The sequence below is a fragment of the Nyctibius grandis genome, chromosome 1, assembly GCF_013368605.1.
Source record: "Nyctibius grandis isolate bNycGra1 chromosome 1, bNycGra1.pri, whole genome shotgun sequence".
In the NCBI taxonomy this organism is placed as follows: Eukaryota; Metazoa; Chordata; class Aves; order Nyctibiiformes; family Nyctibiidae; genus Nyctibius; species Nyctibius grandis.
The window spans coordinates 109,226,841-109,240,619 of NC_090658.1; the positions used below are offsets into that span (position 1 = coordinate 109,226,841).

The 13,779-nt window shown below is 37.5% G+C and overlaps 1 protein-coding gene across 1 annotated transcript in view; it reads right to left on the minus strand.

Moving 5' to 3' along the window:
* The window catches only part of ARHGEF10 (Rho guanine nucleotide exchange factor 10), a 130,479-nt gene that overhangs the window by 32,803 nt on the left and 83,897 nt on the right, over positions 1 to 13,779 (minus strand). The window contains 8 exon segments of the mRNA XM_068405602.1: positions 999 to 1,156; positions 2,335 to 2,558; positions 3,924 to 4,010; positions 8,011 to 8,132; positions 9,381 to 9,481; positions 9,970 to 10,051; positions 10,054 to 10,096; positions 11,718 to 11,833. Of these exon segments, the coding sequence (XP_068261703.1) occupies positions 999 to 1,156; positions 2,335 to 2,558; positions 3,924 to 4,010; positions 8,011 to 8,132; positions 9,381 to 9,481; positions 9,970 to 10,051; positions 10,054 to 10,096; positions 11,718 to 11,833 (933 nt within the window).

Below are 13,779 nucleotides of genomic sequence, written 5' to 3' on the forward strand. Positions count from 1 at the left end.
TACCTTTCCCAAACTAAGTCTTTATATGATCTAACACTGGACATACAATTTGTTCCAAGATTCAAGATACTGAGCTTGGCTCCTCAGTTAGAGACTGGCAGGATTTAGTAGCCAAGGTACAGCGCCACGCAAATGCAACCGCACTGTTTACAGGGCGCACCTCATTAGAGAAGTATTATTAGCTCACACTAATAAGGTACATCAGATCTCTGCTGGCTCTGCACTTTGCAAGGTTAGGTGTCTCTGTGCTAACACCTCACTTAAAAACTCAGGTTTCAAACTTTGAGTAAAGCCCCACTGATTCTGAACTTAATTAACTATGTATGTACGCAGTACTGCAGGAAAGCTAGTGAGATGTACTGGAAGTACACAGACAAGGACCTGAACCAGCTCTGGAGAGGACAGTTCTGGTTCAGAAGTATTACCTGGGATTCTCCTTTACTCAAATTATTTTAGCCAATTACTTAGTTACATACAGAACAACCAACTGTGATGCTAATGGAAAAAGAAGTCCTACTGTGAAAACACGAGCCGCACACACAGGAAAGACATCTCCTATCTGTACAGTAAAAATGGAGTTGTCATTTCAAATGAGATACACAGGCATCTCTACCAATAGGAAATTTTTGTTTTCCATAAATGTCAATACTAGGTAGTTGAGTGGAATTAGCATTGTGGTGTGTAAAACACAGTATACTGTATGTTATCACATAAACTTCTGGACTTTTGTAACACTGAAGACCTTAGAGTTTAAGCTAAGGGGGGCACACAGCAGTTTTTTATGTATCATATGTTAAAAGTGGGAACAGTATCAAAGTTTCTACTATCCTTCAAAAAGAGAAAACAAGTCTTTTCAGAAATACTGGAAAGTGTAGTAACCTTAGATCAGCAGTTTTACAGAGAATTTTCGGAAAATATAATAGTGGAAAACTACTTCTGCCAAAATATACTGACATGCGAGTTCCTCAGGATGTTATCAAATCATTTCACTACATTACCTTCTGCTTTTGTGTAGATTGAGATGTTTCCATTTACCAAGCCAGCAAACAAGTAGTGAGACATATATGTTAAGCTGATAATAGTTGATTTTTCAGGAGTGAAGAAGTGTTGAAGTCGAATTTTCTTTGAGCCTTGGCAACTTTTGTAAACAGAAATGCTGTAGAAAGAAGCAAGAAAAAAATAAACCTGTGATATTACGTTTTATTTAGTTCTTATTAGAATATGCACAAAAGAGGTTTAGAATAAAACATTGGGGGGAAAAAAAAAAAGTTTTTCTCCTTCCATTCACAGGAAGATGAGTAAGATGGAAAGGAGTACCTTGATCCTCCAAAATGTCTATGTAGACAATTTGCAATTACTTAACATTGACATATGACAACACTTTTCATACTGTCTTGTCTGGAGAAACATTTATTCAGCAGAGACATAATAAAAATTCTGCTCAAAGCTCTTATTATGAGTCTATCCAAAACTTTCGATTAGTTAAAAAAAAATACATGGATTAAGTATTACCTGGAGAACTAGGCAAAAGAGAAGAAAAACTCACTACTAGACATCAATTACACTTAAAATTCCCACCATTCCTACAGATTATTACCATGCGTATGTTAGGAATATTGCATAGTTAAATCTGGAATTAATTGCACTTCACAAGCAAAGATAATCAGTACAATTAGATGTTGGAATTTCTGAAACATAGCATTTTCCTTGGAGAATTTTGTTCTCCTTCATTTATACCAGTTAGAAACACCTTCAAAAATCACATGTAGTTACATACTTATGCCCTCACTAGCTATAACAAGACCTGTTTCCTTACTGACCTATAAGTTTAGAAAATATAGCTTTGTTCTTCAATACAAATCAAGTGACGACTCAGTAAGGTCATCAGTTCAAACAGAGCAAAATAACTCATGTCAATAGTAAACAGCAATATTATTTATACGCATGACAAATCCTGCACAATATCACAGTGTAGAAGGTTAATGGGTTCCTCATCAACACTTTGTCATTCCAAAAATTTTCCAATACCTAAAGATTATGTTGTAACATTACAAAAGTAATATATTTTTCAGACGTGATGTATGATGAATTAATCCTCTTTCATCAAATATACGCAATATTTTAATTTCAAATACTACGTAGTGTATTTTAAAATCATGTAGAGTGTATTTTTTCCTTGATTTAGGTGGAAAGGATAAGTTGAGGTCACTGGGATATCACATGGATACTTTTTCAAAAAGACGACATTTTCTTGGAAGTATCTCACATAATTCTGCTACAGAATCATAAACCTAATGAATAAATCATGCACAGTACACTAAAAATGAGAATCACCTTCCTTCTTCCATGCCAAGGCAAATAGTAGGCACATTAGAAGCTTTTGCAAGAACATTTTCAGAGTCGAGAGCCTTATTTTGCTCTTTCGGTTTCTCCTCCCCTGGTATGTAGACCATGCAGAGAATCCGTGATTCCACATTGAAGCACTCAATAACCTTGGGGCTGGAGCTTTGAAATGAGACTATTGCAATCTGGCCCATCTGATTAGTACAACTGCCAATCTAAATCGGAAAGAGGAAAGAAAAAATAAAGACCAAGACTGATACCTGTCTCCAGGAAGATCCGCATTAACAAGAAGGAATGACTGCAATGTCAGTTGAAGAGTGCATCTCAAGTTACTCACGTGAATATGAGTTTTCATGCATTAAGACATAAACACGAAAATAATTCGGTGCAAATACAAGGATTTCAAAGCATTATATACACAAAATTCCCTTGTATACTCACAAAAACAGTTTTTTCTTTTTTGAAAGGAGGAATATTACGGCCTCTTCTGATGTCTGACTCATATGTATATACATAATGTAATGCAATTACAGTAAGTACCTGTGTAATATATTATTTTAATAAGTGGTGTTCTCAGTTATCTCAGCTTTTCTTAAAACAGATAATACAGCTGAGGCCTGTCCTTCGCATAATAACAGGTCTACAAATGAATGCTCTGTCCCAACAGAAGAAGCGATTATTAATATCCCTTTTGTAAACGTGCTGGTACAGAATCCTAAACTTCTCCCTGATCCAGAACTAAGTATCATCAACATGTCCACAATTCTCTATATTTTAGGGATCTGGGAAGAGTAAAAAAAAAAAATGTTTGCCCAAGCAGCAGGAAGTGTTTTTATATAGTAACTCTTTATGCTTATATGAAATGAAAAACCAAAGCAAAGAGAAATTTTATGGCAATAGAAAGATTTTATTGGTATATACTTGTGATGACTGTTTACAAATAGCGAAGACAAAAAGAAATTATATGGGTGACCCTGAAAAAGACCACTAACAAAAGCTATTTCTAACTTCTACTTTTAATTCACAAGGGTTCCCTTAAAACTTCAGCATTGTAGTAACAAGAACTACAACTGAAATCATTAGCCTTTTTTTTTTTAAAAAAAGTATTGGCTGTCTCACTTTGTCTGGACTATCCGCATATTTGGGGTCATAAAAATATGCCAGAATAGTTTTTTTTTCTTATGTACAGACTTAAACAGATTATTTACGGCTAAAATATTTTTAAAATACAGAAACAGAGAATAGGACAGTGTGAGCTTATACGGGTTTTAGCAGCCCTCATTATAAATTAGCATGTAACTCACTTCTGAGTGTGCTCAGCACTTTGGAATTTGTTCTGTGCTGCACTAACAAATCACACACACATAAGTGACACCCTACAGAGAACAGCGAGATCACATGGACAAAATTACTAGCTATCCTATATAGAGGTTCAGCTTAAAACAAACAAACAAAAAAGAAAAACAGAGAAAAAAACAACCCAAAATTTATTTCAGATCCATACACTGCCAAGAGTCTCAAAAAACAATGCAGAGAAACAGGAGACAAACCCCTTTTTAGCTTTTAAAGATTACACTTACCCAAAGAAAACCATGTTCCATGGCACAGGAATCTGACTCGGTTTCACCAGAGAGGTACGGTTCAGGATTATAAGCAGCACATTCAACCTTCAAACAAAGGAAAAGAGAGCAGTTACCACATTAAAAAGATACACCTGTTTCTGCCTAATTTAGTTTGTAATTAACTAAAGCATTTAAGGATATCAAAGAATCACAGAAGGCAAAAAGTCAGTTTAGCCCATCCAGCTTCCCGGAATGTGTGTTGTTCCCGACACATTCCTTATCTACTCTTACAGACATTAAAAGCCAAAGACTACAAATTCTCTAGCCGATCTGCTCAAATGCTTCATGACCTTTATTAAGTTTTTCCAAATACCCAACCTAACGTCTTCCTTGCTGTAATCGTTAGTCTGTTACTTCTCATCTCAGCCACCAGGTACTTCCCTTCCGCAGCGTCCTTTTACATATAAGGCTGATACATGTCATGACCCTGCCTGAGTCTCCTCTTCATTAGGCTAAATTAACATTATCACTTAATTAATTAAATTTAAGATTTTTAAAAATAATTGCTTTTTTTTATTCTTGTTTTTAAAATTCTTATTATCACTTTTCCAACTGGCATCTCTCCAGTATATATCTGCTTCATATGTTTGAGACTGCAGAACTTTCCGCCCTGAACACACTATTCTAGCAGAGCTATCAGCAGCACTACATCATGATTACCTCTTCTGAAGCCTGCTTGTACACATTCCATTGATTATTTGCTCTTTGTAACAATATTACATTCTTAACCAATCCTTAGGTTGCTGGTCTATTAAAAATTCCTTTTACAGACATTCTACTCAAGCATCTCCTCAATCAGCACTTGTGAAGCTCTGTTTCTGCTTGAGCACACCATGTGTCTGGCCTACTGACTGTCATCCCTTTTTATTTTTCCTTTTTTTCCCCTCAAACTATTTCTCCAGGTGCTTTACTCATTTTGTGTGGGTTCATATTTGGAGGAAAATGGACACTTGGTAAGTCAGCCATAGAAGACATGAAGCTTAAGCACATAGCCTTGCAAGAAAGGTCACCTTGAGGAGAGAAAATAAGGAAGAACAGCAGTTGAGCAACTAAGAATTGAGGAAGCAAGCCAAGAGAAGTCGGATGAGTAGGTGGAACACCAGGAACTAGAAGGACCAATCATTAAAGAGCTGATTCGCGTGCTTGCCACGTGCAAAAGGACTTTAGCCAATAGGAATATGCGTGATCGCGTGTAGGGAAAGGAAAATTGTATAAAAGGCGCAGCATCACACAATAAAGGGGCTTCTGCTTGATTCACATTGGATCGTGTGGAGTCCAGTTTTTTCTCCTCAATTTTGAATGCTAATACTATAATACTATAATACTATAACACATAATACTCCTACTCCCTCCCCATGAATGTCATCATGTTACTGTCAGTAAATTAATAAGCATACTCATTATTTTATCATGCAGGCCATTTAAGAAAAACCTGAAAGCTACACCAGATTCAAGATCTATATTTAAGTCCATCCCAACTCTGAAAATCATTCAAGTACCAAGGGTCTGAAAACATGCATTTTTATGAGCAGTCATGGAGAGCTCCCTAAAGCTTATGTAAACACTTTAAAATATATACAAGTAATTCATAACTGTGTAGAGAATAAAAAGTTTTCTGATGAGATGTGATACTATGTTTTTAGACAAGATTCTCTATAATTCACACTAATGTTCTCGTCTCAGACATCAATGTCATTGCGATTATATTGCAGTACCAGAGACGTTTTGGTTAGTATTAACTTAGACAACTTCACCATAACCTGGCAACATCACCTCCTGACACTCAATAATTGAAAAAAAAAAAAAAAAAAGAGCAGGCATAAGTTAGAGTAGTGAGTTCCCAGTTTACTTAATTTCCAAAAGTACAAAGAATTTCACAAATCTCCCTGACGTCAGCAGGCATCACCAAGTGATTAGCAGTAGTAAAAATAATGTTAGGTATTCACCAATGCAATTCACTGTAAGGATAAAAGATTGAAGCCAATAGATGAGAAAAAGAAAAAAACAAAAAAAAGAGCTATCCATGCTAGTCTTAGCATGTCTCATTTAGCACATGCTGAAGCTCGCTACTCATAGTGGTGATTTACAGTAGCTGTGACAGCTAAATACATCACTAGTTAAAGAAAAGACAGCCTGCATGCTGGATAGTTCTGGGGCTGCTTATTACATCTCTGTTACTTTGCATCTTAGTCAAAACCGATGATGTTTTTCCATAGTTAAACCCTGGTAGTTTAGCTCTCAATCTTGACAGAAGTCCTTTGCCTGGGGTGTAAACTTGCTCTCATGGAAGGTGTTGTTACAGGCTCCCTACACCACCGGGCAGCCTGAGCAGCACGCAGAGAGATAACAAGCAGGATCAGCCAAGCAAAGGGTGTCTTCCCACCCCAAGCTGTGGCCTGACACACAAATTGCAGCTGAGGCTGCAGAAAACCACCAATAATACCTAGATCATCTTTTCCAGTAATATCAAGGACTTAGGAGCATCACGCATGACAGCTGAGCTCACAGAATCACAGAATGTTAGGGATCGGAAGGGACCTCAAAAGATCATCTAGTCCAATCCCCCTGCCGGAGCAGGATTACCTAGATCATGTCACACAGGAACGCGTCCAGGCGGGTTTTGAATGTCTCCAGAGAAGGAGACTCCACAACCTCTCTGGGCAGCCTGTTCCAGTGTTCGGTTACCCTCACTGTAAAGAAGTTTTTCCTCATGTTTATGTGGAACCTCCTGTGTTCCAGCTTGCACCCATTACCCTTTGTCCTGTCAATGGATGTCACTGAGAAGAGCCTGGCTCACATCTACACTATCTTTAGGAGCTGCAAAACTAGCAAAGTTCACCCAGAGCTCAGGCAAGTACTGCCACACACTGTATTCGCCTGAGGTGACCAAGGCAGCAGACTTGACTTTCCTTTCAAAACTTGCAGATCCTGTTGTAACTTTATTATAGGAGTTGAGTCTGGGCTTTCAAGGCTCCTGGCATGGACCTACAGGACTTACAAACACGTAGGCTCTAAGGAAACGTATAAAAAGTTTCGGCAAAAAATTAAATTAGCTTGGCTATTTCAGCAGTGGTGACTTTAGAAAGTATTCTATATTTAGAAAAAGTTGACTGTTTAGTAAGACAAGAATGACTATGGTTATATGGGAGACCGGAGACTTTCAGTAGACTTTGGCTGCTGTAAACCGCAGCTCTGCTTTGAAAACCAGTATCGTAGAAATGGTTTGACTTAACACCATTACACATTTCAAATGCACTTCCAGCTAGCGCTTATTTTCCCCCAACATCTAGGCCTGTATACTCACACTTGAAGTGAAGCTGCCAGCTGAACTTCTCTCCTGTGTAGGCTGTCCTAGCAACGAGGGTCTGCAGACTTACTGCTTTAAGCAGTACCCATGGGATGATGTTAATTTAACATTGGGATTCTGGCCATATATACACGATTTTATTTCCATCAGTGTTTTTGCACAAGCCTAACTGACTGATGGTCTACAAGAAATCTTGTTGATGCATAGGACAAAACAGTATTCAGCACCCTTCCCTTCCATCTGTTGGTCTGGACATGCTGTACTTCCTTTCATCACTAAAGCCAGTGGTCAATATGACTTCAAACTGACATATTACTTTAGGAAATGAACCAGAAATTTGAGAAGGATTCAACATAGTTACACCAGTACAGGACAGCTATCATGGAGATCAGATTCCTGCACTTTGCAAGCAGGAAGACTCAAACAAACACTTGGAAACCTCAAGACCAACTCAAAATTCACAGCAGTTCTGTTTTCATTGAGTGATGAGCTTACATCTGAAAGTGAATGTCATACTATATAAAAGTAAACACTATGTTCCTTAGTGCCTCAAAGATTTCAGTATTTTGCATTCCTGTGATCCTCTTGGACCTTCCATTGCTACTGGTCTTACATCAAGGTAGTAACTCAAGAGAACTAAAAGATGTGAACTAACAGATGTATTTACAATACGGTATTCTTCAGCAGTTACATCACACAAGAAAAGCAATTGTAATCTCATACAAAAATTCTGTTCACCTTAAACTCCTGTTGCTTGGCCATCATCACTGGCACGTGTCTAACAAGGAGAGGATGTTTCTCCTTTTTGATTTGATTCCCATCATCTTCTACACAGAACCAACCTAACAGGTTATCCTCCGCTGTAACAGAAAGAACAAACCACAAACATCCCACAATACTTTCACTGAATAATTACTTACACCTCTACAGGAATAGAAAAGAATTCTGTTAGGATTGGTTAATACTGATCAGGCTGTTCTTATGCCACTCATAAATGAAAATGTAAAACTATGAGCAAAAATTCAATACAGTAGATTACATACACATTAATAATGCAAAAAAAGAACATCTTACACTAGAAAAACGTTAAGTGTTCTCTTAATCATCTGGTCAGTAGGTTATTAAAAGAGAAGAAGGCACATCAAATCTCTCCTCAGGCTCTAGAAAATCTGTTTTGCAAACAGCATTTCCCTGACTGTATAAGTGACATCACTACCAACTACTTCTTATCATAATTATAAGGATCCTCCTCCTGGAATGATGGAGACATCCATTCTCTCTTCTTTTGTTTTTGTTATTTTACCTTCCTTCCGTGAGATACCATAAAAGCACTGTATTTTGAGGATGTGCTGGTGAAACTTGCTTTCTAGCAAGTGCATATCCTCAACGTTTCTCAACTTAGGCATTCAAAATCCCAGGTATCTTTGGAAACTTATACCCCCTGTGCAAACACATGAGACTAATAACATCACAGGACAGCACATTCTTTATTGCTCTCACTTAGATCAGGTTTGTTAGTGATAAACCCTCCAGTGAATACTACAGATTTATGTTAAATAAAACACTCCCCCCAAAAAACTTGAGTTTTACACATCCAACCATAGAAATATTGCATTATATTAAAACTACACCCATAAGTTTATTTCATGCTCAGAAAGCTAAATAAATGAACCTAACAGCTTTACTGATATTTCCTATCTAAAATCATTCTGAGCTAAAACTGAGAATTTTGAACCTGAAGTTCAAAGTTTAAAAAGTTCGTAAGATCTGAAGAAACATGTTTATAATGGAATAACTTGCTCACTTGTCTGTCCTGTAGTGTATCTCATTCTTGTTGATTTAGATATAACCATTAGTAATGATTACCACAGAGTTCATCAGAATACTGCAGAAATTATATTCCTTCATAATGAAAACCCCATCCTACCTGTAATGTCATTACTTTGTAGTGATACACAATCACTACTATTTACTGTATTGCAATTCTAACATCTGCACACAGATTTTCACCAAAAAAAATCATTTTCTGAAAAATAAAAATAAAAAAAATACACTGTACATTGAGAGCTATCTTAACTTGATAGGAAATTTAAGTAACTAAGAATTACCAAGTGCCAATTTAGCCATTTGTAAATTGTTGATCCAAGACTGTTTGATGGCAGGGGTAAATGTATTGAACACAGCTGTAAAGAAAGTGGGCCGCCCCGACCTGCAAGACAAAAAAATAAAGCCACTCTAATTGCATTGAGTATGAGATACAGCCAAAGCTAGAAATGTTGAGCAAGACGGAATTTCATTATTTTCTAATACTTGGACAAAGACACAGCTGCAATATAAGCATGCAGGCTATGATACGCCATACGCCCACCTTCCTCCACTTTACATGGAATGGTATGAGAAGAACACCCTCCTCGGTGAAGGAACAGAACAGTGGCTATTCTCCATTAGCTGTCACTGCCACCGTTCCTCTCCTCCTTCTTGCATCTGAAACGCAGGGCTGAGGAACAGAAGCAAAACTACAACGTTGCCCTGGAACATGCAAGTTCCCAGCACTGTGGCACGAGAGCAGAACTTAGAGGCTAACTGTGGAGAAAGAAGAGGGGGAAGAGCTAGAGAGATTCCCAAATCCTCCCTGGTACATCTATGCCTAATACATAAACCCATTTAGAAAGTTTTGTAATCAAGATTACTACTGACTTGTCTTGTTTTCCTGGGAGTTGCAGCTGAATTCTACAGCGATCTGCCGCTCTGATTTCATCTTCTTTTTTCAAAATCAGTTTTGTAAACCTGAGGTCCAGTCATGGGCTACAGATTGGTTTAAGTTCTGAAAAATTAAAAAAGCTAAGATTCAACGCCAGCCTACTGGCCTATTTCCAACAGGCTAACTTAGGTGAACTCTGCATATAAGAAGCAATTCCTGGCACCCGGGCCTCATTTAGTCCACATTTTAATCATGGGTAATTTAGCCACATTTGTAAACATATCAGTAAAAAATTTGCTAATATATTTTATCTGCTGATTTAATCTCACATTGCTCAGTTTGATGATACACAAAGGACATTCCCAAGCATGTGACACATTAAGAAATGTGAATTTGCATCAGGTGTATGCACAACCCTTTTACTTCATTTCAGTGAGTAGTTATACAGAATCCACAAATTCTGTTTCTAAAGAAAATCTCATGAAAACTTCTATAGATCATACTGCCAATTGTTTTTGTTCAAATCTTTGAGTCAAAATGTTTACAGACCCATCATGAAAGCTGTCTGTGTGGTTGCAATCTGTTTCAGTAGGATGCTGAAACCACAATCCTCTGCAAGCTGAGTGTTTGGTCACAGAGGGGAAAAGCACACCTGAACGACACTTAAAGCATCAATAGTAATGAGTATTCACACACAAAAGCACATTAATTTTCCACAGTCAGAATTTTATGAAATTGAAGTCTTTTTCAAAAATAGAGAAGCTGACCTCATTTCTCAGCTAAGCTTTTTTAGTTATCTTACACATCTCTACCTGGAAACACTGACTGAATTTTAAGTTTTCAAAACTTAGTTGGCTCTGACTGGCAGTACAGGCAGAAAGATTCTGTATATGTTAATGGGTGAATGTCTTAGGGTACCTGTGCTATACCTATTCCCAATAACGCTGCTGAAATTACCTTCAAATACTTGTGAAATTTTGTCCAAAAGTACTGTTTCCATAAACTTCCTTCACAGTACATATTTTCACAAAACATTATGTTTTATTTAATGCCCTTGACTCTGAAGGCAAGATACCCCAAGAGAAACTCAGCTTTCATATACATATTCACACACACACATATATATTTACGGCCTACGGTGACAGGTAGGAGTTAAAAATTATGCCTAAGCATACATAAAGCATATAAAACAAAAGGCAAAAAAGTAATTTTTTTAAGTCGTAAGACTGTGGAGAACTCATTCTGAAATTCGGTGTTGAAGTACTATATCTGTTTGGCATAATATAAGCTAAATAAATGGAATATGAACAAAGCCAAAGCAAATTACTTTCAAAATTCTTCTGAAAATCCTTTTATATTTTTGTGATTTGCATTCAGTTTTAAGTACAGCTCCCCCCGAAAGCCAGGATTATGAGCTCGGATGGGCATCAAGAGCTTCCTCCAAACAACCATCCTCCTACTACTTTGTCTATCTGCAAGAATCCAATTTCTTAAGATCAAAATGTAATTCTGTTTCCATATAAGCTTATTAGCTACTGAGCAAATGCAGACACTTGTAGCATCCACATACACTTGAAAACAATAAAGAAAAACAAGATTAGAAAGACAGCTGTAATCTACTTCAATTATTACACTCTTTATAGAGAGAACTAAAGAATGTCTTGCACAGGTCCTAGGGAGAGACAATTATGCTACTTTACAACAGGAACATACTTGAAAAAATAAATCCAGCTTTGTTTATTACCTGATAGTTTCCTTTAAGGCTGCCTATTAATTGACTAATTTGACCAACTACATTCAAGTCATGTAAAAGGTTCTGCAGATCATGGTACAGTTGCCCTGGTCCCATATAGAGCTTGTCTAAAATGAATAAAAACATAAGGTTATAGATAATAAAAAGATGTAATTCTCAGTTGAAGGAGGAAAGCATGACAAAGATAATATTAACATATATCGCTATTTCTTAACACTATGAAAATTAAGCTTATCAAAATTGGTGACGCTTTCTCTAGATTGTAAAAACAACTAATGCATCACTGTGCAGCCAGGGTCTTCATTACTTCTGAAAATCAGAGTGGTTCGTTTATACATATATCATCGATATTTCACTTTGCTGCTCCAGGTGCTTTTATTGTCCCTGCAGACAGAAAATTGTGAAAAGTATCCGTGGAAATGATAGGCAATAGTATGTTATCACATATTGGCTTTACACGTACAGGTGCTAACATAGGCATTTCCTTTTAGTTCACCTTATCATTCCCTTTTATAGTTACAATTAAGATTCAAGTTTCTTCATCTAGGATGACAGAGAGCATTATGTCTAGTTTTAACAAGCACACACCAGAACTGTGACAAATACCAAAGCTTCACTGGCCCCAAAATCTCTTGCTGACGTGGAAGTTTTGCTTAGCACCAAGCAGCAGACTTGCTGTTACACCTTAGTTTAAACATCCTTCCTGAAGGTTGCTTTTGGTCACGTAAAGAAGCCAAAAAATTAATTTGCAGCATTCACTATGGTGGTTTAAAACTCAAAATCTGTTTAATCAATTGCACAGCAGTTCTGGATCAGATATCCCCATCCTAACTCTAACACGAGCCTGTAATTTCACTGGACCACTTGAAATTTTACTGCAATCATGTTAAGTGAAAAAAGGATCTGCACTGAGATCAGCAACAAATCCTAACAGCAGCAGAAATATTTTGCCCTTACCATCAATAAGTACCTGTGTTTATAAGATAACACTCAGAAAAATATTCTGATTAGTAGGATAAGCTGTCTATTTAAATGCACAAAGCTTGCAGAACCCTGCTAATACACTCTGACTCCCAGAGGCAATGTCAGGAGCAGGATGGCAATGTAATTCTTGCGGAAACAACACTCTCCCTTTCCCCTAAAAAACCCCACCCCGACTCATACAGAGTCAGCATGTTTCCCTATGGCTGAATGACAGGGACCGGGCTGGATGATCTTCCCAGGAAACGCCTGCAGATTATTTAGCTCACGCAGTGTAGTATCCAAACTACGGCTCCTCCACCCTTACCACAACTTTGGAAGCTAGTCTGCGGGCAGCAAACTCCTCTGGAGCAGAAGGATTTCAACCCTGCATGGGCAAGAACACAACCTAAATATAATGCTGGCTACACACTCTGCAGAAAGATCGGGAGCATGGACACGAGCCATGCCACCTGCTCTGGTTGCCAGGGCAGGTGGGTGCTGGACGCAGCGCAGCTGCCAGATGAGACGCCACTAGCACCTCCATTCCCTAAGTCTGCTACAGGGACCAGTCTACAAACCAAAACCCAGCAAACCAAACACAAAGCTATCAGAACAGCATAAGCCAGAATAAACACAAAAACCAAACATGCATGAGACAATTCTTAAATCATTAGTATATTCTCAGTTACGTATCAAAATAACTATTTTCTAAAGACATTTTCCTATTTGGAAGCATCATACAGATCGAGGCCATCACTGGATGTTTTTCTTTAACACAATTCACTAGGAGTCTGCCTTAAACCTGAAAGAGTATAAAATTTCAAGGCTCAAGGAAAACGTTAAGGGTTACTTTATCTCTGAATTCTCCTCTTCACTGCAGGAAAATGCAACATAAGCCTGAGATATTAATAATTTGAAATTTTATGGGAATGTGTATCTTGCCTTTAAATCTTCTGGTAAATTGAATCAAGTAAAGGATTTCTGTATATTGCCCTTGAGCACTAAATAGGGGAATGACAGCACTTACTACTATTTACCCAGCCAGAGAATAGATGCAACTTTCATCCACCCTTCTTTGCCTGTTCTGAAT